Source organism: Canis lupus, chromosome 6, assembly GCF_003254725.2.
Source record: "Canis lupus dingo isolate Sandy chromosome 6, ASM325472v2, whole genome shotgun sequence".
NCBI lineage: Eukaryota > Metazoa > Chordata > Mammalia > Carnivora > Canidae > Canis > Canis lupus.
Genome location: NC_064248.1, coordinates 42,504,521 through 42,530,820, shown reverse-complemented (window position 1 = coordinate 42,530,820; position 26,300 = coordinate 42,504,521). Strand labels below are relative to the sequence as shown.

Genomic DNA, 26,300 nt, shown 5'->3' with positions numbered 1-26,300 from the left:
TTTTTAAACCTCGATGTATGGGGTCACGATAATAAATTTTTAAAGATTCAGTATCAAATAACCTGCATGCGATGATTACCCAGAGCCCTTCCTCTCTGCCACTTTCATCAGGTCTAAACAGTGAGAACTGGGAGGCCCAGGGGCCCAGTGAGATCCTGGAAACGGGGTCCTGCTTCTCCCTCTCTCTGTGTGTGTCTCTCATGAATAAATAAATAAGATCTTAGAGAGAGAACTGAAACTTCATATTGCCACTTGGCAGCAGATGTGATCTGAATAGGCTGGAGTCTCTGGAAGAGGGCTTGTGATAGTTTGATGGTTTAAGGACCCTGTACCTGAGTAACAGGAAGCAGCTTTCTCATCTGAATTATGCAACAATGCATATGCTGTCCAAACTTAGAAATAGGAACTGATCCTACGGTATTCTGAAAGGTCTGCAGTTTCTTGCCTAATCTAACATCAGGTTCCCCTGAGTGACTTGTAATTTTAGAAACCACATCAATGCGTCAGTTTTTAGGTACCTTCAAACCCAAGCACCAGGTTGTTGAATCACGTTTATAAGAATCAAGGACTGTATTTCACAGCACAAATTGACAAAAGGGAATTGGCTCCCAGGCAAGAAGAGAGCAGAGTTAGAGAATGAACAATGGCAAGGAACCAGGACCAGGAAAATGGAACCCTTATGGTAAAGTAGAGTCCAGCAGATGACTAAATTCGGAAGGTCTGACATCTGTTAAGTATGAATGACCTCAGCATAAACGCTAATTCTCCATAGAGCTTCCAGAATTATGGTTTGGTAAGCTCATTAAGAGAATGGGCTGTGCCCACTCTTGTTTCCCCAAAATTTATCTCAGTGTCTGACATACAAGTTTGGAATGAGTCCACTTTACAAAATATGAATACCTGTCCCCTGCTGAAAACAAGATTTTTTTTTCTTTTTTTGTTTTAAGTAGGCTCCACACCCAGCCCAATGTGGGGCCTGAACTCAAGACCCTAAGACCCAAGACCTCAGCTGAGATCAAGACTGAGACAGTTAACAGCCACGCAGGCACCCATGTGCTGTTTAGTTCTAAATCCTTAGCTTTTCAGCAAGATGACTTTCCAAATTGCAAATCTGTCCACGAGGACTAATTTCTAGAAGTTGGGAAACATCCCTCCCACATTTTATTTTTTTTTATTTTTTTATTTTTTTAATATTTTTTTTCTTTATTTATTTATGATAGTCACACACACACAGAGAGAGAGAGAGAGAGAGAGGCAGAGACACAGGCAGAGGGAGAAGCAGGCTCCATGCACCGGGAGCCCGACATGGGATTTGATCCCGGGTCTCCAGGATTGCGCCCTGGGCCAAAGGCAGGCGCCAAACCACTGTGCCACCCAGGGATCCCGCCTCCCACATTTTAAAAGCAGTTAAGTGGCAACTCTCAGTCCATGGGTAATGCACTTCAGGCTTCATCCAGCACAAATCTATTTAATGGAGGTGAGCGGCAGTATGTTCCACTATGATTAATTAGTCCAGGAGCCTGTCAACACTAAGTAGAGAAGAAGCCACCATCATTCTTTCGGGAGTAGCCTCCATTGGTGGCAGCAGTGTGAGGGGACACTGTGGAGAAAAGAGAAGAGGGAGTAGGCTGTGAATTGCAAATCCTTTGCCTTTTCTGGGAACCTGTAATCACCCATACATTGCTGGGTACTGTGGAGGAGGTTCTTATAACATCTGGGGAAACTGGCCTATAGAGGACTGATGGGAGATAGCTGTAGGGTCCTCCACCCCCAGATTTCTGTCCTTTGATAGACATTTTGTCCCCTAGACTTAGGGGACAGAGCTAAAGGCTCTGAAAATTCATCTTCTAGTTTATAGGCAGTATGTCCTCTGGTATTAATCTGAGAAAGTGCCAACTTAGTCACTGCTATTCTAAGACCTTCAGTTATCCTTGAAGTTCTCTAATGACCAATCACCTCAATTCCCTGATTCCTGGGTCAATTTAAAAAAGCTCTTGTACCACCCATCTGCCCATCCAGTCTTCTAACCCTTACCTATGGATCCCTGGATGCTGTGGATAGACTCCTTCTTAGGGTTGATCCAGTGTCTGATGTTAGCTCGGGAAGTGACGGAAGGTGGCGGAGGAGGGGGTAAAAGTTCTCCAGGGAATTGGGTCTTGATGATTCTAGAAGATGGTATGGGGAAGAACAGGGGAGAGTGAAATCAATCAGAAGAAGAAAGGTGAGGAGGGAAAGAAAGTTGCATGCAGCCTCAAAAATAATGCAGCCAAAGACCTTTATCCTCTGGGAATTAGCTGAATATTTTGTTTGTTTATACAGATGAGCAAAATGCTGGAGGATCTCTATTCACTTTAGTTAATAAAAATACAGAAATTGCATTATAGATGTAAAAAGCACAGAAAAATGTATACAAATGAGTACCTATTGATTATCTTATTTCCCAGGTGACACTTTACCTTACATGACTGGGTGGCATTGTCCTTAGGGTGGAGAAGTCCTGCCTGCACCACTTACCCATGGATATCCTGGGTGGTCTCCTGGTGTAAAAGTATCTCACTTTTGTTCTTGAATGTCCCTGTGTGGTGGTTGTACAAGGCTGCTAAGCGGAAATCCAGGTCATCCTTTGGTATCTACAGAAGAAGTCAATCCACCCAGGGTTAACTTGCCACCTTTACCTCAACTCTAGTCAAGTTCTGTTGGGCTTACTTTTTCCCCAAAAGCAGAGTGAACTCCTTTTGGGCTTGATGTCCACCAGCTCCTTACACATCAAAGGCATCTTGACTCTTGTCAATATAGAATTGTGTTATAGGTCTAATGGGGTGGGGGGGGGGGTGAGCTCTCACTGGAGATATGGAAATCATATTGTCCTCCACATGGGCTTAATGGGCCTTATGTCATGTATGGTTATCAGAAGAATGAAAAGTCTGGTGAGAAAATGATTTGCTCCAGATAATCTACTGTAGCAAAACACAAGCCTTCCGACTTCCCAGAGGCCAGATAAATTGATATTAGGCTTTAGGTTTGGTAGGACCTTGGACTAGGGACAAAATAAAGATGCTGATGCCATTGAGGACAGACTACCTTTCAAAAAAGATATATATGAATCTTAAGCAGGTATGAAGAGAAATAGTATTTCAATGCTGGGTACCTCAGGATCAAGAAAATAAATATCCCGCCTCGTGGAGGTGATTGTGGGAGTTGAGCTGAGCCGACTCCAGGGTTCCTGTTGCTGAGCAAGGTGAGTTGGGTTCTTATATGGCAGTTTCTGCAAAAGAGAAACCACAGCAGGACCTGGTTACAGGAGGCCTTGCTGATATGATAGCTTCAGTGACATCCATCTCCTTATTCCATCCTAGTGTAACTGAAGCTCAGGGGGTCTCTTCAAAGGGAAGAACGATATGAGGCAAGACTCCCAGGCTTTTGATGCTCTTAGGTTTTCAATATTAGAACTGACAAAAGTTGGCCAGGAATACAGGAAAAAGGGTGGAGTGGGACGGGGTGGTGAGTGCAGAGAAGATAAGAAGGAAGATGAGCTCATGTTTAGATGTCCTCTGAGTTTGAAGAAAAGGTTAAGTTGCCCGAATGCAGTCAACACGTGGAACATGGGAAGTTGAAACTTGAAGGAGAGCTCAGAGCAAGTAATAGAGGTCTGGGGATCATCCACATGAAGTAGTGGCTAAAGCCTGCAAAAAGGATTGTGGCCAAAAGGGCTCACGATTGCACAATATTATAATGGGGAGGGGGAGGAGAGAGAAAAGATACTAAGGTAATCAGAAACAGGAGAATCAGGAAAGAACCTCATAAACAATGTGAAAAGCACACAACTGATTTCTTCATTTAATGTAAAATGCCACATTGTTCACATCCTTAGTACCTAGCGCAGTGACCTAACACATGGTATTCAAAAATGAAATATTGTTTGAATAATGACTGCATTCCAATGAGTATAGCTTCAACCTAGTAGAAATCAAATTCAATCTATTCAGTGTTGGAACCCTCCTCTACATATGACAAAGTGCTTGTGTAACTTGGGTCAGGCATTAATTGAATAGTACGTACCAGACAGTGTGCTGTCACAAAAAAAAATATGATAAATGAAACAAGAAAACTAGAAATACATGATGCAAGCATAGGCAGCTCTCCTCCAATTCCTCAAAGGCTACATAAGCTTCATCATGTCCTCATTCAGCAGAAGAATGAGACTGTCCTCCACTGAGAAAGTAAGACTGTCAAGCATGAATACCATCCTCATATCCATTGTCCTATCTCAAAGAAAGGGATATACCTTTTACTCAAGAATAACCCTTATGAATGGAAAAAGATATTACATTCAAATTGAAGCAAAAAAAAAAAAACCAGCAATACTTATATTAAACAAAATAAACTTTAAAACAAAGACTATACCAAGAATCACATTAAAGGCATTACATAGTGATAAAGGGACCAATTCAACAAGAGGATATAACAATTGGGAAGATCGGATGCCTGGGTGGCTTGGTGGTTGAGCGTCTGCCTTTGGCTCTGGGCGTGATCCTGGAGTCCCATATTGGGCTCCCTGTAGGGAGCCTGCTTATCCTCTCTCTGCCTATGTCTCTGCTTCTCTCTCTGTCTTGTGAATAAATAAGTAAAATCTTTTAAAATTTAAAAAACCAATTGTGAATATCTATGTACCCAAAATAGGAGCACCTAACTACTTAGAGCAAATTTTTCCTTAATAGACATAAAGGCAGAAACTGACAGTAATACACCCATATTATGGGGCTTTAACATGCACTTACATCAACGGATAGATCATCCAGACAGGAAACCAACAAGGAAATGATGGCTTTGAACCATTTTTTTAAAAAATCAGATCAGATGGACCTGACACATAGATACACAACATTCCACATATTCTTTTCAAGAGCTTACGGAGCATTCTCCAGGAGAGATCACACATCAAACCAAAAAACAAGTCTCAATAAATTTAAGAAGACCGAAATCACATCAAGAAACTTTTCCAACCACAGTGGTATGAAACTAGAAGTTAATTAGCAGAAAAGAAAAAAACTGGAAAAAATACAGAGAGGCTAAGCAACATGCTACTAAACAACCAATGGGTCAACTAAGCAATCAGAGGAAATAAAAAAATACAGAGAAAATGAAAACACAGTGAAACACACTGTCTGAAGCCTTTGAGAGTTGTAAGAGGGAATTTTATAGTAATACAGGCCTACGTCAAGAAACAAGAAAAGAAAAAGAAACAAGAAAAATCCCAAACAATCTAATCTTATACCTAAAGAAATTAGAAAAAAAGAATGAACAAAGCCTAACAAAGAATCTAACAAAATTAGTAGAAGAAAATAATAAAGATCAGAGCAGAAATAAATGAAGACTAATACACACACACGCACACACAGATCAAGGAAACCAAATGAAACCAAGAGCTGGTTCTTGGAAAACATAAAATTGATAAACCTTGAGCCAGACTCCTCAGGAAAAAAAAGAGTGAGCAAGGACTTAAATAAAATCAGAAATGAAGGAGGAGAAATAATAACCAACATCACAGAAACACAGAGAATTATAGCAAAATACCATGAAAAAATGTATAGGATCTTCCTAAACTAAATCAAAAAGAAATAGAAAATTTGAACAGATGAATTACTAGTAATAAAACTGAAATCATAATTTAAAAAACCCAATAAACAAAAGTGTAGGACCAGATAGCTTCACAAGTGGATTCTGTTAAACATTTAAAAAGAGTTAACACTCTTTTCATTTTTTTATTTTTATTTTATTTATTTTTTTAAGATTTATTTTTATTTATTTATGAGAGAGAGAGAGAGAGAGGCAGAGACACAGGCAGAGGGAGAAACAGGCTCCATGCCGGGAGCCCGACACGGGACTCGATCCCGGGACTCCAAGATCGCGCCCTGGGCCAAAGGCAGGCGCGAAACCGCTGAGCCACCCAGGGATCCCCACTCTTTTCATTTTTTAAAAAAAGATTTTTATTTATTTATTCATGAGAGAGAGAGGCAGAGGGAGAAGCAGGCTCCATGCAGGGAGTCCTTGGGACTCGATCCCAGGTCTCCAGGATCACGCCCTGGGCTGAAGGTGGCGCTAAACCGCTGAGCCACCTGGGCTGCCCCAACACTCTTCAAACCATTCTAAAAAACAGAAGAGGAAGGAAGTCTTCCAAATTCATTCTACAAGGCCAGCATTACCGTGATACCAAAATCAGACAGAGACTACGAATGAAAGAAAACTACGAGCCTATATCTCTGGTGAACACAGACATAAAAATCTTCAATAAAATATTAGTAAGTCAAATTCAATAATACATTTAAAGGATCATTCGCTATGATCAAATGGGATGTATTCCAATGATGCAAGGGTAGGTCAGTATTCACAAATCAGCGTGATACATCACATTAACAAGGAAGGATAGAAACTGTATGATCATCTCAATAGATGCAGAAAAAGCATTTGACAAAATACAACATCTGTTTATTATAAAAAATCTCAAGTAGATTTAGAGGGAATGTATCTCAACACAATAAAGGTAAATATGAAAACCCGCAGCCAACATCAATTTCAAGGTGAACAACTGATAGATTTTCCTCTAAGGTCAGGAACAAAACAAGGATGTCCACAATCACCACTTTTATTGAACATAGTACTGAAAGTCTTAGCTGCATCAATCAGACAAGAAAAAGGAATAAAAGGCATCCAAATTGATAAGGAAGAAGTAAAACTGTCATTATTTGCACATACATGATACTATATATAGAAAACCCTACAGACTACTAAAAAACTATTAGAACTAATAAATGAGTTCCCTAAAGTTGCAGAATACAAAATTAATGTAAAGAAATCTGTTGTTTCTATACATCAATAAAAAAGTGGAAAGACAAATTAGAAAACAATTCTATTTACAATTGCACCAAAAATAATAAAATATCTAGGAATAAATTTAACCCAGTCAATGAAAGATCTATTCTTTGAAAATTATAAGACACTGGTGAAAGAAATTGAAGATAGCACAAATGGAAAGATATATCATTCTTATGGATTGGAAGAATTAATATTGTTAAAATGTCCATACTACTCAAAGTAATCTACAAATTCAGTGCAATCCCCATCAAGATATCAAGATACCAATAGCATTTTTCACAGAAGTAGAAAAAATAATCCTAAAATTTATAGAACCACAAAAGACTTTGAACATCAGAGCAATCTTGAGAATGAACAAAACTGGAGGTATCACAATCCCAGATTTCCAGATACACTACAAAGCTATAGTAATTAAAACAATATAGTACCTGGGGTGTTTTCTGGCTTAGAAAAGCATGCAACTCTTGATTTTGGGGTCATGAGTTTGAGCCCTACTTGAGTGTAGAGATTGCTAAAACAAATAAGCTTAAAAAAAAAAAACCCTACAGTACTGGCACAAAATTAGACACATAGATCAATCAACTAGGATAGAGAGCCCATAAATAAACCCAATGCTTATATGGTCAATTAATCTATGGAAAAGGATGCAAGAATATACAATAGGGAAGACAGTTTCTTTGATAAATGGTGCTGGGAAAACTGGGCAGCTACATGCAAAACAACAAAATCGGGGCACTTTCTTACACCATACACAGAAACAAAATGAAAATGGATTAAAGACTAAATGTGAGAACTGAAACCACTAAAAGAAAACATAGGCTATAATTTCTTAGGTATTAGCCTTATCAACATATTTGTGGGTATATCTCCTCAGGGAAGGGAAACAAAAGCAAAAATAAACTATTGGAAATACACCAAAATAAAAAGCTTTTGCACAAAGGAAGCCATCAACAAAATGAAAAGGGAACCTACCGGATGGGAGAAGATATTTGCAAATGATATATCTGATAAGGAATTAATATCCAAAATATATAAAGAGCTTATACATAACTCAACACCAAAACACCTAATCTGATTATGAAAAGATGCTTAACATCACTGATGATCAGGGAAATGCAAACCAAAACCACAATGAGATACCACGTCACACCAGTCAGAATGACTAGTATGAAAAAGACAAGAAGTAACAGTGTTGGCAAGAATGTGGAGAAAAGGGAACATGTAAATTGGTGTAGCCATTGGGGAAAACAGTATAGAGGCTCCTGAAAAAATTAAAAATAGAAATCCGAGATCCCTGGGTGGCTCAGCGGTTGAGCGCCTGCCTTCCGCCCAGGCCGTGATCCTGGAATCCCGGGATCGAGTCCCACATCGGGCTCCCTGATGGAGCCTGCTTCTCCTTCTGCCTATGTCTCTGCCTCTCTCTGTGTGTCTTTCAGAATAAGTAAATAAAATATTTTAAATAAATAAATAAATAAATAAATAAATAAATAAATAAATATCCATATGATCCAGTAACCCCAATATTAGGTATTTACCCAAAGAAAATGAAAATACTTAATCCAAAAGGATATATGCATTATGTTTACTGCAGCATTATTTACAATAGCCAAGATGTGGAAGCAACAAAAGCTCCCATCAATAGATGAAAGGATGAAGAAAATGTGCTATCTATATATGTATATCTATATATAGCTTCATTGTTTATCCATTCATCTACCTACCTACCTATCTATCCACAATGAATATTACTCAGCCATAAAAAAGAAAAATCTTGCCCTTTTCCACAACATGGATGGAGATAGATGGTATTTGCAACGTGAAATAAGTCAGACAAAGAGAGACCAATACCATATTATTTCACTTATATGTGCAACCTGAAGAACAAAACTAAACAAACAAGAGCAGAAACAGACCCATAAATGCAGAGAACAAACTAATGGTTGCCAGAAGGAAGGTAGGTGGAGAGATGGGTGAAACAGGTGAAGAAATTAAGACATACAAACTTCCAGTTATAAAATAAATAAGTCATGGGCATGAAAAGTACACCATAGGAAACAGAGTCAGTAATACTGTAATAATGTTGTATGGTGACAGGCGTTGACTACACTTACTGTGGTAGACACTGAGTAATGTATAGGATTGTCAAATCGCTATGCTGGACAGCTGAAATGAATAGGAACACTGTATTTGTCGTCTATACTTCAAAAATAATAATAAAAATGAAGAACCTTTCTTCCCTGAAACTAACCTTTCCTTGTGCTTCAGAGACCTGTACCATCTTGGCATCCCCTATACCCAGCCCCTCTCTCATTCCTTCATCACTGTCTCGCTATCACTCTATCACTTTCCCTTCAGAACTAGACTTCTTCAAGAGTCAACATTTACTACCTCCACTTCCTCCCCATTTCCAAACTCTCTTTAGCCACTGCAGTCCGGCCTCTTTCTTAAGCAAGCACTGAAACTGATCTTTATCTTTAGCTACGTTAGGTGGATCCTTTCCAGACCTGATCTTATTTGGCTTCTGCATTTTCTGGCACCATGATTCTGATTTCCTCGAATGTTCCGTCTATGCTCTGTAGGGCCAGATCCTCCTGATTTTCCTCCTGCCTCTAGTTGTTACTGTTCAGCTCCCTTGTCAGCTCTACATTCTCTCTCTGCTCCTTAGTGCATTCTCCAGGAGTTTCATTTCTGTTTTTTGTATTCTCACATTCACTGGATGAGCTCATTCCTTCCTGTGGCTTTGACCACCACATGGATGCTGTGGCTTCCAGACGCACAGCTTCAACCTAGAACTCTCAACCATGTGGCCTGCTATTCAACTCCACTTAAATGTCCCACAGGCACCACAAAAGCAACATCTACCTAACTGACCTGAACTTCTTTCTCCCCAAACCGGCTTCCCCTGGATGCCTCATTCAGTAAATGATATCAATGAAGCCCTCAGAAACCTAGGAGCTATCCTAGACTTGTTCCTTCTCTTGAGTGCACATCCAGCCACAAAGTTTCATCAGTCCTGCCCTTGGCAACTTTTTAACATCTGCACCTTATTGCCATCCCCTGCCTTAGATCTTTTATTCCTCCTGGAGGTTTCTGCCTTCTGAGGCTCCTGCCTTCTTGCTGATTCCTCTTGTCCCCACTTCTGTTCTAGCCACCGTGCTTTCCAAAAATACCCATTGATTGTGTCACTCTAGTGCTTAAAATCCTGACGTGATTCCCCAGCGCCTCCAGGATGGAATCATAGCTCAGTAGCATGGTGTACACAGCACACCCAGCCCAACAAGGTGACTCCAGCTCCTGCTCTCTTCCCTCATCCATCTCACATGGATGCTCCAAACATTCTAGACTCTTTGGCCCCAAACGAGGCACTCTTCCTCTCCTTTCCATGTATGCGCACCTGCTGCCCCCTGTGCCTTGAATATCTGGTTCTTGTTTCCTTCTTTCTAAGTCACATTCCTCCCTCACCTGGCCCAGGTAACTCCTAGGTGGATGCGAAAACTCACCTGCTCTGGGAAGCTTTCCTTTAAGTGACACACGATGTATAACTCTGCCACAACACATGTGCTATTGGGCATTTTTGCTGTTGCTGTTGTCAGCTTTTCTACTAGATAGAGTTCCTCTAAAGCAGGAGCCCTATCTAACTCATCTATACATCCTCAGTGTTGAGCAGAATGCTTGGCATATAGTAAATGATAAATGTTGAATAAATCAAAGGAAGCTCTTTGATACTGTTGTCAAGCCACAATTCCTACTGAATTCACCTCATTTTGCAACACTTCAAGCATCCCAAATACTTCTACCAGAAAAAAAGAATCATCTAAGTTCCCAAATCACTGACACCCATACAAAGAACACATTCCAGCATTGGCCAAAAGACAGAGATGGTGTGAGGGTAGATGCATAAAAAGCATGACCTGGTGGCTTCCAGAGGCTTCTCTCCCATTCCACATCTCCTACCTCTTCAGAGAACACTTTTCCAAACAGGGCAAAGGGTGGCTTGGTGGGAACCTGGGCCCGTTTAATCCACATTATACCGAGCATTGCTTTGGGGAAGAAGAGCCCCTGTTCCTTGGGCTAGAGCTCTACTTCCCTCTCCTCGAGGGCACCTCTGAAACGTTAGCAGACCTGAATACGGAGCCAAGGAGGCGGGCAGAAAAACTTCTCCGGTACCTGACCCAGTGTCCTCACCAGAGTGCTCTAAGTTACCATCTCTACCCATCAGCCAACAGAAAGAAGCGTGCCATCGAGCCTGCTGGGAATCTAAGCAAGAAACCACAGTACCTTGGAAGCCCGGAGTTTCCCCAGGTAGGAGTCATCGTTTTCCAACGTAGGGCGCTGGAGAGGGTCTCGGGGGAAAGGCATGGTAAAAGGCGGAGCGAGACGCGGGTGCGAGGGCCGGGAGCCCGCGCAGCCCCACACCACGCAGGCGGAGGATCCCGGGTCCCAACTGTTTGGAACGCCCAGTTTCGGTTGCCAGGCAACTCCCCGCCATCTGTGACTGAGGCGAATTCCCTTCGAGAAGGGCGCCACCTGGCGGTCCGGCGCGGAGACACCCCTCGGGAGGAAGCTCCGGGAACGCAGGGCGAAAGCGCCGGCGGCGAACCAGGGAGCCCTGCGTGTGCACTCGGGGGCCTCAGTGGGAAAACGTCGGCCTCCGCCGGGCAGCAGTCCTGCAACACACCTCCGTCCAGCAAAGAAGCCCCAAAAGATGACCCAGGGATTTGCCACTCCGTCGCATCTAACAGAAGAATTTTTCAAAGCAGTGAGAGAATGAGGCGGAAGAGCCCAGGCGTCGTGCTTGGAAAGTTGCAGGCTAATGCAAACACTCCTTGCTTAACCTCGGTTTAACGGGGCCAGCCTCAAGGCTTCGCACGGAGCCGGTTGGAGAGGCGCGGGTGGATGTGGCCGCACGGAGCAGGATCTCCAGAGGCGGCTGCGGCAGCAGGTGACACCTTCCGGAGCCACGCTCCCAAGGCTGTAACCTCCGGAGGTGAGACGGGGCCCCAATCGTCCTCCGATCGCTGCACACAAAGTGTTGTCGAACGCCACGTCTGCAAAACATTAGAGATGCTCCCAAATGGCCCACGGCCCGAAAGAGCAGAGGAAACGGCGACTCCGGCGGCGGCCCGGGCGCTGCTGCTACCGCGTTCTCCGCACGCCCCCTGCGCCCGCCTGTTGGGCCGGTTGCGGACCCCCGGCGCGCGCATCCCCCGCGGCGGCGGCTGCCATGGCGACCGGCAGGTGAGCGGCGGAGGGGCTCGTGGTCCCCGACCCACCCGCGCGCAGCGAGAGGAGGCGGTTGCCAAGGCGACGTGGGTAGGAGGCGAAGAGGAAGGAGGGAGGAGGAAGGATGGGCGGCCTCGGCGTAGCCGCAGGGAGGTGACCGAAGCGAGCCCAGCCCCTTGCATCCTCCCCCTGAGAACCTCCCTCCCCTATTTTTCCGCCTTCTGCCAGCAGTAGCCGCAGCCGCCGCAGCACCTGAGCCGCTGCTGCCGTCGCCCAGGACGTCGCTATGGCAGAGCCGAGGCGCAGCCTCCATCCCTCTGCCGGGGGCACCGGGAGAACCGAGCGGCGCACGCTCCGGCTCCTGCGGCTGCTGCTCTGGGTTGGCACCGCCGTCCAGGTGACCCGGGGAGCGGGCCCGGAGCTTCACGCCTGCAAGGAGGTACTGTCTTCCCCGACCCGACCCCACGTTGGTCAGAAAAATCTTAGATCCTGGCGGAGACCTTGGGGACCCAGGCACACACAGTTTCAGAGGCCACGGAGTTTACATCTCTTTGGGGATGAGGCGTGGGGAGGGGGGAGCGGGAGGGAAGAGGAGCCGACTGGCGTCACGGAGAGGCCGGCCCACTGGAGGACTCACTAAACGGATCATCCTTACAGCCTGAGCCGCTGAGCTCGGAGGGCAAGGTCCCAGGTCCCTGGGCTCGGGGATGAGGGAAGAAGATACGGGTTGTTTTCCAGCTGCAGTGAAATTACCGTAAAAGTAGTTGAAAACAAAAGATTATGCACAGAGGGGCAAATTAGAAAGTGAGAGGAAAGAGCGGGGTTAAGAAAGGAGTTAGGAAGGCCAGAGGAAAGTAGGGGAGCAAAGTGGGAATCCTTGTGGTTTTATCATGGCTTCAAGAAAAGGAGTGTGAAGGTGGGAGATGTGCCAGGGGACCGAAGGAACCCGCCACCTCTCCCTCCCCCTTGTTAAACCTCCAGTTGCCTTGCAGCTGCTAATTACTTTGCCTCCTCCAGTTCCGTTTGTTTAATGTACCTGACAGCACACGACCACCTCTGACCAGACTTTGAGTCTGCAATATCTGGCTTTCCACCCGTCTCCACTTTCCTTCTCTGGACTTCCGCTGACATATGTCATAAGTTTTTTTTTTTTGTTTGTTGTTTTTTCTTCAAGGTGTTTCTAAAATGTTGCCAACACAATTCAGACAGTAGGTAGTGAATGTCTTCCAACCAAAAATTCTTTGAGAATTCTTTTTGGAGGGATATAGAAAGGTATTAAGGAGTAACAAAACTCAGTAGTTTCTACAGTGTTGAAGTAACATTATTTGGTTGTTCTCCGAGTAACCTTTTCTAACCATATGGCAGAGGCAGCAACAAAATACAAGAACTGCATTGGGGAAGGCAAAATAAGAGTTGTTCTATTATCTCTGTGAAACGTGAAAGATTTTGTAATACACCAGGAGTCTAGCCCTGTAAAAAAAATCTCCAATGTCATACTTGGTTAGGGTTTTGAGAGACTGAAATACTTTTTGTAAGTTGTCAGTATTAACTGATTAATAACAACAACCCCCTCCCATATGGAAATACATTATTATGAAGGTGCTCTATCCAGTAGACTGTCTACAACATAACAGGTCATGAAGGAGTGGAAGTTGGGGAGAGGAGAGAGAATTTTTTACTTCATTCATAAAGATGACACAAGTGATCCCAGTCAATGGTACTTTTGGTAACTTTTAACAGTTCCAATGATGACCTGCCCTGGGCCATCTACATTTCCACTAAGCCACTTTAGGACCTGTTTTGTTGTTGTTGTTGTTTTTAAGATTTCATTTATTTATTAGAGAGAGAGGGGGCATGAGCAGGGGGAGGGACAAGCAGGCTCCTGCTGAACAGGGAGCCTGACGTGGGGCTCTATCCTAGGACCCTGACGTGGGGCTCTATCCTAGGACCCTGAGATGAAATCAGATGTTTAACCAACTGAGCCACCTAGGCACCCCTTTATGACCTTTTTTAAAGATGGCTAGGAACAGGATGATTTTCTCAGTGACTGTGGCTTACTGGCCTTGGTGGTGTGTGGTCTAACCAACTGAGATAACTAGTTCAAGCAAGTGCACTTGCCTAAGAATCCACCATGCAAGTTTCCTGAGTGGAAGGTAAGAATCATACAGTTCAACTACTACTTCTTGGTGAGATCTTGTCAACTCTGGAAAATGTGAGACATTTAAGAAATTAAACACTTTATGGGTGCCTGGATAGCTCAGTCCATTAACCGTCTGACTTTGGCTCAGGTCATGATCCCGGAGTCCTGGTACTGAGCCCTGCTCCAGTTCTCAGTGGGCAGCCTGCTTCTCCATCTCCCTCTGCCTGCCACTCTGTCTACTTGTACTTGCTCTCTCTGTGTCAAATAAATAAATAAATTTTTAAAAAGATTTTATTTATTCATGAGACACACACACACACACACACAGAGGCAGAGACAGAGGCAGAGGGAGAAGCAGGCTCCATGCAGGGAGCCGGACGTGGGACTCGATCCCGGGACTCCAGGATCAGGCCCTGGGCTGAAGGCGGCGCTAAACTGCTGAGCCACCCAGGGATCCCCAATAAAATCTTTTAAAAAAAGAAGCTAAACACTTTGTATCGTGTCAGTTGGGAGGGATGGAAGAATATTGATGCTTGAGAACTCTAACTGGGGTACAAATTTTGTGTTTAGTCCTTTTATTTATTTATTTTTAAAAGATTTTATCTATTTATTCATGGGAGACACACACACAGAGAGAGAGAGAGAGAGGCAGAGACACAGGCAGAGGGAGAAGCAGGCTCCATGCAAGGAGCCCGACATGGGACTCAATTCCAGGTCTCCAGGATCAGGCCCTGGGCTGAAGGCGGCACCAAACCGCTGAGCCACCCGGGCTGCCCTGTTTAGTCCTTTTTAAACGGCTGACATTTGTCTAAGCAAAAGATCTTGTTGCAGAGCATGAACTCAGGACAGTGGAAATCTGTGCAACTGGACATACCAGGGTTCTAGTCCCTGCCTGTTACCACACAGTTTTTGCATCTGTACAATGGGTGTTTCAGTAACACCTACCTCAAAAAGGATCACTTTACGTCTTGAAAGAGAAAATACAAAATAAGTGCAAATTAGAGTTGCCTAACTCCCTTTTCTGTTCAGCTTCCTTACCCTTAGATCCATACCTCATGCCAGAGTCAAAGTGACTTAGGAGTTGTGCTCATTGGCCACAGGCATAGCAAATCCTGTTTAGACTCTCCTTGAGCAAACAGTGGCTGCCAGACACCCTTGACTCCAAATAATAAGGAAGAGAATAAACCCATTGTTACAACAGTCTTCATTTGGCAATATGAACTGACTCAACAAGTTTGGGGGCTTCCATCCCTAAAAGATGAAAAACCAATTCAGGGTAGACTAACCCTTCTCTTAATCTGCATATGAATTTCTTGGGAGTCCATGGTGGGTATACTGGCAGGGAGTCTTATCAGGCCAACCAGATATGACAGCAATGCTGTTCCAGCCTCATTTCTGAATCTAAGGTACCCCCCCAGATCTAATCAGGAAATAGAGGTTTAGCATGAGGCCTACACTGAGGTGGCAGAGAATGGGAGTTCTAGATTGCTAAACCTGTGCTGGGGGGTGACAGGCCTTTGCTCTCACAGTTTTACAATAATCGGATGACCAGTGGAACTAGGCATCCTGTATGGTATTTGTTTTCATGAATCATTTCTCTTTTTTTTTAAGATTTTATTTATTTATTCATGAGAGACACAGAGAGAGGCAGAGACACAGGCAGAGGGAGAAGCAGGCTCCACACAGGGAACCTGACGTGGGACTCGATCCTGGGTCTCCAGGATCACGGCCTGGGCTGAAGGCGGCGCTAAACCGCTGAGCCACCTAGGCTGCCCCATGAATCCTTTCTTTAGCCCTCTGCCAGCCTGGGCCAAGTGCTGACTGAGAGCCAAAGGAGCATTTCCTATAGCACAATAAATATGAATCAAATGAGAGAGGAGCAGGAAATCTTTAACTGATCTGCTCTACCCTGAGGCTCCAGTGCTAATTGCCCCTCAAGGGACACTTCCCAGTCTATACTGAAGAGTCCATCGGGCTTGGGAACCCGGCATACATGGATTGTAATAGAATTGGATGAGTGAGTGATGATGACTCTGGCACTTAGTAAGGATGCTACTTTGAACAAGTTGACTAACTTCTCGTGGCCTCAATTCCAGATCTGTAAAATGGGGATGGTAATACTCATTATCGTTCTTACTCTCACAAGGCTGTTGTTAGGATTACATTAAGTTAGATAACACATATAAAATGCCTAGTGCATGCCCTTGACATGTCGCAGGTGCTGAAGAAATATTGGTAGGCAGAAAAGGTAGGTACACAAATAAGGATATAGAAATGATAATGCAAAGTTAACATGGGGTAAACCACGCAGGAGTGGCAATACAGAGGTGAAAAGGAGAAGAAGGAAACATATTTGAACAGTTGGCACTTACTTGACCTACTTCTGGAAAAATCAGTAGGACCGCAATGGGCAGAGGTGGATTAGGTAGAAAAGGGAGCCTGCAGAAACGTCCACAAGGAAAATGCAAGGGATCCTGGGATTCCCAAGGCCGCTAGTAGACCAGGCGGATGAAATGTGAAGTAGATGTGAGTGCAGGAGGAGATAAGGTTGGAATGTGGAGTAGGTGTGGGAGACAATAGAAATCAAGGTTGGAAAGTTAGAAAGCCGAAGTGGAGAATCCCTGAAGGATTTCTGGCAGAGATAGTGGAGTGTTCAGAGTGGATTAGCCTGAATTAAAAGAAACATGAGGTAGGCCAGAAGGTGAGAGCGGAAGATGGGGGCAAGGAGACCAGTCAAGAAGCAGGCTAACAGAGGGATTGTACTGGCTGGTGGCAGTGGGACACATGGAGAGGTGTAGATATGAAAAATATGCCGAAGGTAGAGGTTGGAGGGTTTGACAACTGACTTGAAGTATACAGTGAAAGAGAGGGGCAAGCCAAAGGTTTTGGTCAGGGTTTTAGAGTAGCTGTGGGAGATGCAGAAAGAACAGCTTTAGGAGCAGAGTGATGACCTTTCACAATTCTGACTTCCCTGGGGTCAGCCCCTCTCCCAGGAGGGAGAAAGTCCTGAGACCCTGGCATGATACTTTACTGTATGATCATAGCTTCTGGGTTTTTATATTTCCTCCTGTGTTTGGTTCTTTTTTTTTTTTTTTCCTGTGTTTGGTTCTAACTCGTTATTCAAGGTTTGAATTCCATAGGGAAAGTAGTAGATCGAGAAAACACTCAGGACCCCTGAACTTTCAGGAAATATTTTACGGAAAGCCTAAAATCTAAAGTGACTCCTGAGGGGCACCTTAATAGGCTTAGTCCATTAAGCTTCTGGCTCTTGGTTTCCGCTGGGGTCATGATCTCAGGATCATGGGATGGAGCCCCAGCATCTTGCTCTGCACTCAGTGCGGAGTCTGCTTGAGATTCCCTCCTTTGCCTTCTGCTCCTCCGCCCCCAAATAAATAAATACATCCTAGAGCTACTCAAGCTGCCCAAGCACCCCAATTTGACTTACTTTAAAGGAAAAACTTTAGGGGTGCCTAGGCATCTGACTTTAGCTCAGGTCATAATCTTGGGGTCCTGGGATTAGCCCATGTAGGGCTCTGAACTCAGTGGGGAATCTCTTTCTCCCTCTCCCTCTGCCCCTCCCCCTGCTTGCACTCTCTCATGCTCTCTCTCTCTCTCAAATAAATAAATAAAAATATTTTAAAAATAAAAAATTTAAAAATTTAAATTTAAAAATTAAAAATTAAGAAAAACTTAAAAATTGTAAAAGTGACACATTTCATTTGCAGACAACTTGAGAAAGGATAGATAAGTAAGAAGAAGAGAGTAAAAATCACCTATATTCCTAGCACTCCAACTATCATTTTTTAATGTATGTATTTGTGAGAGGGAGGCAGAGTAGTGGTACAGAGTGTGGGGTCTGGATATACTGGGTGGGATAGATTCAATTTCCAGCTCCTCCACTCAGTAATGGCATGACCCGGGGGAAATCACTTAATCTCCTTACACCTCAACTTCTTCATCATTGCAATGGGAATATTAATAAAGTCCACTTTATTGATTACTATATTATGACAATTAAGTGAGTTAATACATGTAAAGTACTTAGAACAGTTCCTGGTGCATAGCAAATACTCAATAAACGTTAACTGTTGCAGATTTTTAGTGGAGCTATGATTAATATGTTCTTATAGTAGTAAAAAATTAGTAAGAATTGAACAGTGGTAAAAGTGTTGGAAAGGGAAAAAGAGTAGATGTGAAAGATGTTCTGAGGACAAAGCTGGTAGAATTTGGCAAAGAGGGAAGAAAGCATAGTAGTCAAAGGTCTGGAGTTATGCTCTCTGGATATGGTACCCACCAGCCCGTGTGGCTATGGCCCTGTGTGGCTACCACCAAGCAATGAAAATAAAGCTAGTATAGCTGAGGAAATAAATTTTTAATGTTATTTAATTTTAATTAAAGTTAAAATGTACACCCAATTCGGTCATTGAAAAATTATTAGCTATCTTTGGAACTACTTGGATATGTGCATTTACTTTTTTTTTTTTTTTAAGAGTTATTTATTTTAGAGATGGGGATGCAAATGGGGAGAGAAACAGAGGGAGAGGGAGAGAGGCAGATTCCCCACTGACAGCGAAGCCCTGGGCGGGGTGGGGGGGCTCCATCTAGTGGGGCCTGATATCACAACCTGAATGGGGATCATGAGTCAGTCACTCAACCTGCTGAGCCACCCAGGGGTCCCCATCTACTTTCTTAACCAGAAATTTTATGAAATCTAAATAGGAACCACAGAATTTTGATGAAAATTTAGCATCTGAATTGAGTCATATGGTAAAGTGTAACATACATACCAAATTTGGAACACAGTACAGAAAAATGAATGCAAAATATCTCAATAATGTTGCATACTGATTGTGTGTTGAAATGTATCATTAAAATTAATTTCACCTAAAAAATTTAATTTCACCTGTGCCTCTGCTTTTTCAAATGTGCCTAATGGAGATTTAAAAATCTTTTTTTTTTTTAAAGATTTATTTATTTAAAGGCAAAGACACAGGCAGAGGGAGAAGCAGACTCCATGCACCGGGAGCCCGACGCGGGACTTGATCCCGGGACTCCGGGATCGTGCCCTGGGCCAAAGGCAGGCGCCAAACCGTTGAGCCACCCAGGGATCCCCGAGGTTTAAAAATCTTGTACGTGGCTTGCATTATGTTTCTATGGGACAGTCAGTGTTGGCTTGCCAGTGATGGCTATACAAGTTGTCATCTGTGATTTAATCCCAGCTATCATTTCAACTACATTGTCTTGGGTAAGGTACCCTCCTGTTTCTCAGTTTTTTCACTTGGAAAATGGAGATAATGTAGTTTTTATCTTTTTATGGATTGGTGAGAGGACTAAGCAAAATAATGCTTACAGTGCTTTGCCAAATGCATAGCATATAGTCAGTCAGTGCTTACTAAGTGTTGTGCTTGTTACTGTTTTATATCTTTTTTGAAAATTTAGGAATGGGATTGAACTCCAGATTGCCTTATTCCCTTTTGGCCTATTTAAATACAATTTTAAAATATCTTTATTATTTTTATAACGGTGGTACATTCTTATTCTAAAATATCAAGAAGTATAGAATGCAAACAGGGACACAAACCTTACCCAAAATTTCATTAATTGGCTAAAATCACTATAGAGATTTTGTTGCATATTTCCAGACTTCTTTATATACTTATAGACTTTCTATACTTTTATACTTAAATGTATAGATATAAATATATGATTCTCCATACATGGATCATATCACACATGCTGTATCAGAGCCCATTTTTTTTCATGGTATAATTTGGAAAAGACATCTCTATCTGTTAATAAATATAGGTCTAACTTCATCTACATAGAGTTCTGTAACATGTATATAATATAATCTACTTAACCAACCAATTCAGATGGCTTCTAAATTCTATTACTATCAACAATACTGAAATGAATGCTTTTGCATATACGTTTGTAGACATTTGCTCAGTTGTCATCCTGTTAACTCCTCAAGCTATATTCCTAGAAATGGAGATTTCTTGATCAAAGAACACATAAATCTTATATTGCACCATATTATCTGATTTCTCTTTTGGGGAAATTACACGAATTTCATTTTCCATGAACTTTGCATGTCCTCACCTTTTCTCATATCTCTGGCAATACTGTCAATCCCTTCAAACTTGGCAAATCAGTAGGCAACACACACACACACACACTTTTGTTTTAGCTAGGTCCATTGCTAAAGGACCCCATCTAGAGCTCCCAACTAGCCTAGCCTCAGGGTGTTTCTGGAAGCCATTACTGCAACTGAGAAACAGCATCTTAACTCATTCTATAACAAACAAATCCCTATACATCAATCTTGTTCTAAGTTGCTTCTTAGCTGCTTCTCTCTCTACCAGCTGGGAGTGAAAACTCTGTCACACTGTGTCTAGCTCCCCTCTGCTCTCTTTCACGTTTCCCCAGTTTCCCCACGTAGATGGTCCTGGGGAGGAACCGGGCTTGGAAAGCTGACTGGATACTCCCAAATAACCAATGCAGTCGACTTACAAATTTGGCTAAGCGGTATGAAAGAAAAGCCAAAGATATAACAAGGAGACCTATTCATAGATCATAGATCTACCCTAGATCTGTATATCAGGAAGGTTAGAGCTGGCCTCTCTGAGGAGTGGGTTTAAGTGGCGAGCTGATTGAAGGCCATGGAGAAGTTTGGCGGGTGAAGAGAAGTAGACATAAATGCAAGGCAGGAAAAAGTCTGTGCTTAGGAGACAGAAGGCTAGTGTGGCCGGACAACATAATTTTACACTTCAAAATGAAAAATGCATATCCCCATTTTGAAATTTCAAGACTATTAAAAGAAGCTATGAAATCTTAATCAGAAGTCCTGGGGGGACATGGGTTTATTCAAAAATTGTTATTTACTTTTACATCATAAGGTAGCTATGCTCATAATAATAATTCACATTTATTGAGTGCCCTAAGTGACCTCCAGGCATTAACTCATTTGTTCCTTATAAGAACTCTATGAAATAAGTACTGTTACTACCCCACCTCCATTCCACCCCAACCCTCTCCTCTTGACTGCTCCACTGTCTTCCACAGCACTCTCCACCATCTGGTATTTTCCACATACTTTTTTAATTGTCCGTATTTTCTGGTTAGAACGTAAACTCTTTGAGGGCTGGTATTCTTGCCCATCTTAATCATTTCTACATTCCCTGTGCCTGCCACAGAGAGATTAGCCTGCCAGAGGTTACTTGGGTGCTAAGAGAGCAGGAATCCAGGCAGCTGGGCTCTTAACCACTGTGCTATTTTCTGCACGTCAGCCCCAATTGTGCAAAGGGTATAAGCTGAGAAGTAAAAGTTTCCCCTCCCCCTCACGAGTCCCCAAAGGCTAACCTCTGTCAACTCCCGCTTAAATATATTCTTCTTGAAGTGTTTCATGCCTAAACAAGCACATCTGTCTAATCTTTTTTTTCTATAGAGATCAGATCAGAATATTTGTCCTGTTCTGTATTTTACTATTTTCCTTACTATAGATCTACATCGTCATTTTTAACAACTAAATTGTGATTCATGATAAGCATGTGCCATGATTTACTAAAACAGAAATTTGATGAATAGGTCAATTCCAGTCATTTATATGGTAATAGTGCTGCAGTGAATATCCTCCAGTGTGTATTGAAGCGTACTTGTTTGAGTCTATCTGTCAGATAAATTCTTAAAAGTAGACGTAGTGGGTCAAAGAGTCCAAGTGTTTAACATTTCGATAGATGTGTGTCAGGTTGGGGGCATGGATTTTTAAAGATAGCATTAGCCTTCTCCATCTGCAGTCAGAGGGAGGAAGGAGGCCTTGTCTGGGAAGGCTGCCGCCAATTTATTCTCCCCTGGGAATCACTGAGACTGGGAGGGCCAGGCTGGAGAGCCTGTCAGCTTTATCAAGCTGCCAGCTTTCCCCAGTCAGGGCAGATGGGCCTGATGGCTAATTTTGCCAGATTTTCAGAAAATAATTTGGTCCAACTCAGAGCTCTTCCTCAGTCTGTATCATTCCTCTAGTAAAGTGATAAAAATTGTGCCGTTTGTCACAATTTTTTCTTAAGCTCTCCTTCTATGTCATACCAGATAAAGCACAGAACAGATAATTATAGTTAGTGCTTGACAGCTGCCGAAAGAAAATATATTTTTCATACTTTGTAGCTCTGCGCTTTTCAAAATCTTTTTAAGCTTGAGAACCCTAATATGAGGTTATCACCCATTCTTCTCCTTCAATTTGACATGTGTTATTAAAGGCATTTAAAAAAAGACCCATAGAACTATGCAGAGTGAAAAAATAAACTGACTCTCACAGGCCTAGAACATGATTTTCTAAATTGGAGTCATACTGATAATACAAAATAAAATGCAACAACTAGTGATAATAGTTGGATTTTAATGTGATCAGACTGCTTGCTAATTGGAGCATTCTTCTCCTTATCCCATGCGCAATAGTCAAGGAAAGCTGTTTCTGAATTAGAAAGGAAACTGAAGGGCACCCCGGGTGGCTCAGCAGTTTAGCGCTGACTTCAGCCCAGGGCGTGATCCTAGGGACCCAGGATCGTGTCCCATGTCGGGCTCTCTGCATGGAACCTGCTTCTCTCTCTCTGCCTGTGTTTCTGCTTCTCTTTCTCTGTGTGTGTGTGTGTCTCTCATGAATAAATAAATAAAATCTTAAAAAAAAAAAAGAAAGGAAACTGAAATTGGTGAATTTTCTGCTTGAAATTGATTACTTTGCCCTCCAACCTCAATCATATGAAAATAAAAGAGTGGCTAGTAAGCCACCAAGAAAAAAGATAAAGGAAACATCAGTTATATCTGTTCATCTGACTTAGTTCAAAGTCTCATAAGGATGGTACTGGCTTAGGACAGCACTTCAGAGGAGTCAGGTGTGCCCGGCAAGCCCTGTGCTAGACACAGATGAGATGCTCCATGAATTTTGAATTAATGGATCAACTTATTTTTCTTGTAAAATATTTCTTAAAAAGATTAGTGCTAGAGCTTCCATTTGCAAATATTGAGCTGTATAAATCATCCGTACAAGAAAAGGCGCTATGACCAAATACAGAGTAAGAAACAGGTTAGTAGACAGTCAGAAGAAAACAAAGAACTATGCGGGGGGAGGCACATTTTTAAAAGAATACATAGCATTTTTAGTCTTTTTTTTTTAATTTTTATTTATTTATGATAGTCACAGAGAGAGAGGCGCAGAGACATAGGCAGAGGGAGAAGCAGGCTCCATACACCGGGAACCTGATGTGGGATTCAATCCCGGGTCTCCAGGACCGCGCCCTGGGCCAAAGGCAGGCGCCAAACCGCTGCGCCACCCAGGGATCCCGCATTTTTAGTCTTGATTATCCAAAAGACTACTCCTGATTTTCATGTTCACCAGCTAGTTTTTCTCGGGTAGAGATAGATTTGGGTACGGTTTCAGAAAAATGTGTGATCGTGGTCAGTGTGCTTTATTTATTGTCTTTAATATAATTGCCAGTTTTATTTTATTTTATTATTTTTTTTTTGCAATTATCATTTTAGTCAGATGATGAGTGACCAAAGGGAGTGGACGTGAATAAGTATGAGCAGATAAAGCTTGTACCGCTGGGAATATACAACATTCTCAGGAGCTTCTCTGAAAGATGAGAAATCCTTTTGATTTTTAGATAACCTAAAATCTCAGGTTTTTTGCTTTTGATTATAATTGATATCACCCCATCTCCATTAAAATATGTATTTTATACTTGCAGAAACTGAGGACCAAGGAGATCAACAGGTTGGTTCACTCTGGGGAGATATAAAATATGTGACCTCACAAAAAGCTGGTGTTAAGCTGGATCTTAGTAGCCATCCAGACAGGAGGCAGCCTTACCAGCTCCCTAAGATAGCAGAATGAGAGTTTACCCTCAGGTAGGTTATATTGCTTAACAATTACAAATGTTTAAAAAAAGGGTACTTTTTACACTGGATAATGAGAGCTCGTTATTTACGGAGTGGACCCCTACAATTAGGGTAAAAAGTACTCTTTTTTAAACTTTGTAAAGGTGAGACAGCATAACTGGGCACCTGATGGCTCCATTGTTTCTGACATTTCCTCCACGCTAGACCCTTTCTGTTTTTAGGAATATTGACAGAAAAAAAAAAAAAAGGAATATTGACAGATACTGTCCCTATTGGTACCTGGTCCCAGAGAACTGGTATCATCAGAGTACTCACAGTTTGAAAACATTAATGACAGATTTCCTCCAGAGATCAGGGGCCATTGTCAAGTTTTCCCTACCAGATACTTATTTTTTTTCTCATATTTTTAATCCTCTGAAATTTAAAATAATTCATTTGCCAAGTATTTATTGAGCATCATGGACTGAAAGAGACATGGAAGAATGATAGGCCATGAAACTGACAGCGGTGGCACATTCGGCCTTTCAAGGAACGAGCGGTTACAAAGAGAGATCAGCGCGTGAGAGCATGAGGGCAGATAGGGAGGAGCACTGGGCAGAGCACAGCCTCTGGAGACCAGGTTCATATCCTTGGTGAAGTCTCACTGGCTGTCAGACTCATTTTTCAAAGGAGCTAATCATATTTAACTTGAAGGGTTTTTGCGAAAGTAGAAATGAGACACAAGATATGCACAGTGACTCGTATTCGTTTGCTAGGGCTGCACTAACCAAGTATCACAAGCTGGGTGTTGTAAAACAACAGAAATTTATTCTCTCAGTTATGGAGGCAAGAAGTTCAAATCCAAAGTGCCTTGGTGCCATGCTCTCTCTGATGGCTGTAGAGAGGAATCTTCCCTTCTATCCTAGCTTCTGGTGGTTGCCAGCAATCCTTGGCAGTCCTTGATCGGTAGCTGCATCACTTCAATCCCTGCTCCGTTGTCACATGGCCTTCTCCTGCTAGGTCTCTGTGTCTTCACATGGTCTTCTTACAAGGACATCAGTTACTGAATTTCGGGGGAACCCCCCCCGCCCCCAACTCCAGTATGTCCTTATCTTAACTAATTACATCTGCAAAGACCTGATTTCCAAATAAGGTCATATCTTCTGAGGCTTTGGCTGGACGTGAATTTTGGAGGGACATTATTTAACCGCTACATCAGCATATAGTAAGTACTCAATAAGTTGAAGTGATTATGGTTATCAAGAGCCGAAGTGCAAATGAACAGAAAAAAGTTATTTCAGTAGGGGCTCTTTTAAGCTCTCTTTAAGAGAGCTTCTTAAAAGATGTGAGAAAGTCAAGCAGGGCTTTAGAGAAGTGGTAACATTTATTTATTTTTAAAAGATTTATTTATTTATTTATTTTATATATAGATAGAGTGCGCATGGGCCAGGGAAAGGGAAGAGGGAGAGAGAGAGAATCTCAAGCAGACTCTTCACTCAATGGGGAACCCTGCCCCCCTGAGATCATGATGAGCCAGAATCAAGAGTTGAATGTGTGGGGCAGCCCGGGTGGCACAGTGGTTTAGCGCCGCCTTCAGCCCAGGGTGTGATCTTGGAGACCTGGGATCGAGTTCCACGTTAAGTTCCCTGCATGGAGCCTGCTTCTCCCTCTGCCTGTGTCTCTGCCTCTTTCTCTCTCTGTGTCTCTTGTGAATAAATAAATAAAATCTTAAAAAAAAAAAAAAAGAATTGGACGCTTAACCAACCGGGCCCCCCTAGAGAAGTGGTAACATTTAGATAAGAACTGGAGGTGTAGGGGTACCTGGGTGGCTCAGTGGTTGAGCATCTGCTTTTGGCTCAGGTCATGATCTTGGGTCCTGGGATCAAGTCCCGTATCAGGCTCCCCTCAGGGAGCCTGCTTCTCCCTCTGCCTATGTCTCTGCCTCTCTCTGTGTGTCTCTCATGAATAAATCTTTTTTTAAGAAAAAAAAATAGGACTGAAGGTGTAGGAGAATCTATCAGGTGGGGAGAACAGTGTATTAATATTTTAATAAAAGGATTATTAACCTTGTAAAATCAGCTATTAATGAGACAGAAATCTCCTTTGGTCCAAAAACTATAATCTTTTTCTGAGTGGATAAGCATATATATTATCTATTATCTACTGCTTTATAACAAGCTACCCTAAAACTTAG

At 42.6% G+C, this 26,300-nt stretch overlaps 2 protein-coding genes across 7 annotated transcripts in view; one reads left to right on the top strand and one right to left on the bottom strand.

Moving 5' to 3' along the window:
• Positions 1–1,448: 1,448 nt before the first annotated feature.
• Positions 1,449–11,376, bottom strand: CFAP276 (cilia and flagella associated protein 276). Its single transcript, XM_025417374.3, has 5 exons — positions 11,152–11,376; positions 3,149–3,265; positions 2,515–2,630; positions 2,035–2,165; positions 1,449–1,600 (listed from the first exon to the last, which is right to left on the bottom strand). Exons 1-5 carry the CDS (start codon positions 11,230–11,232, stop codon positions 1,530–1,532), a joined length of 516 nt encoding a protein of 171 aa, XP_025273159.1. The 5' UTR covers positions 11,233–11,376; the 3' UTR covers positions 1,449–1,529.
• An 800-nt stretch (positions 11,377–12,176) lies between these two features.
• ELAPOR1 (endosome-lysosome associated apoptosis and autophagy regulator 1) overlaps positions 12,177–26,300 on the top strand; it is a 70,141-nt gene continuing 56,017 nt past the window's right edge. For all 6 annotated transcript variants that reach the window (XR_007411054.1, XM_025417371.3, XM_049111005.1 and 3 more), the window contains exon 1: positions 12,177–12,535. Coding sequence is in view for 5 of the 6 variants with exons in the window: in XM_025417371.3 (XP_025273156.3) it covers positions 12,383–12,535 (153 nt within the window). In the remaining variant the exon portion in view is untranslated. The remainder of the gene's footprint in view (positions 12,536–26,300) is intronic.

What these genes read in the sequence shown, in the direction of transcription:
- CFAP276 (XM_025417374.3), bottom strand. Translation starts at nt 11,232, where the DNA reads ATGCCTTTCCCCCGAGACCCTCTCCAGCGCCCTACGTTGGAAAACGAT. An exon ending in TTTATTTTCTTGATCCTGAG is followed by an intron (nt 2,631 to 3,148) that starts GTACCCAGCATT and finishes CTTCTTCTGTAG; the next exon opens with ATACCAAAGGATGACCTGGA. An exon ending in ACCACCCAGGATATCCATGG is followed by an intron (nt 2,166 to 2,514) that starts GTAAGTGGTGCA and finishes ACCATCTTCTAG; the next exon opens with AATCATCAAGACCCAATTCC.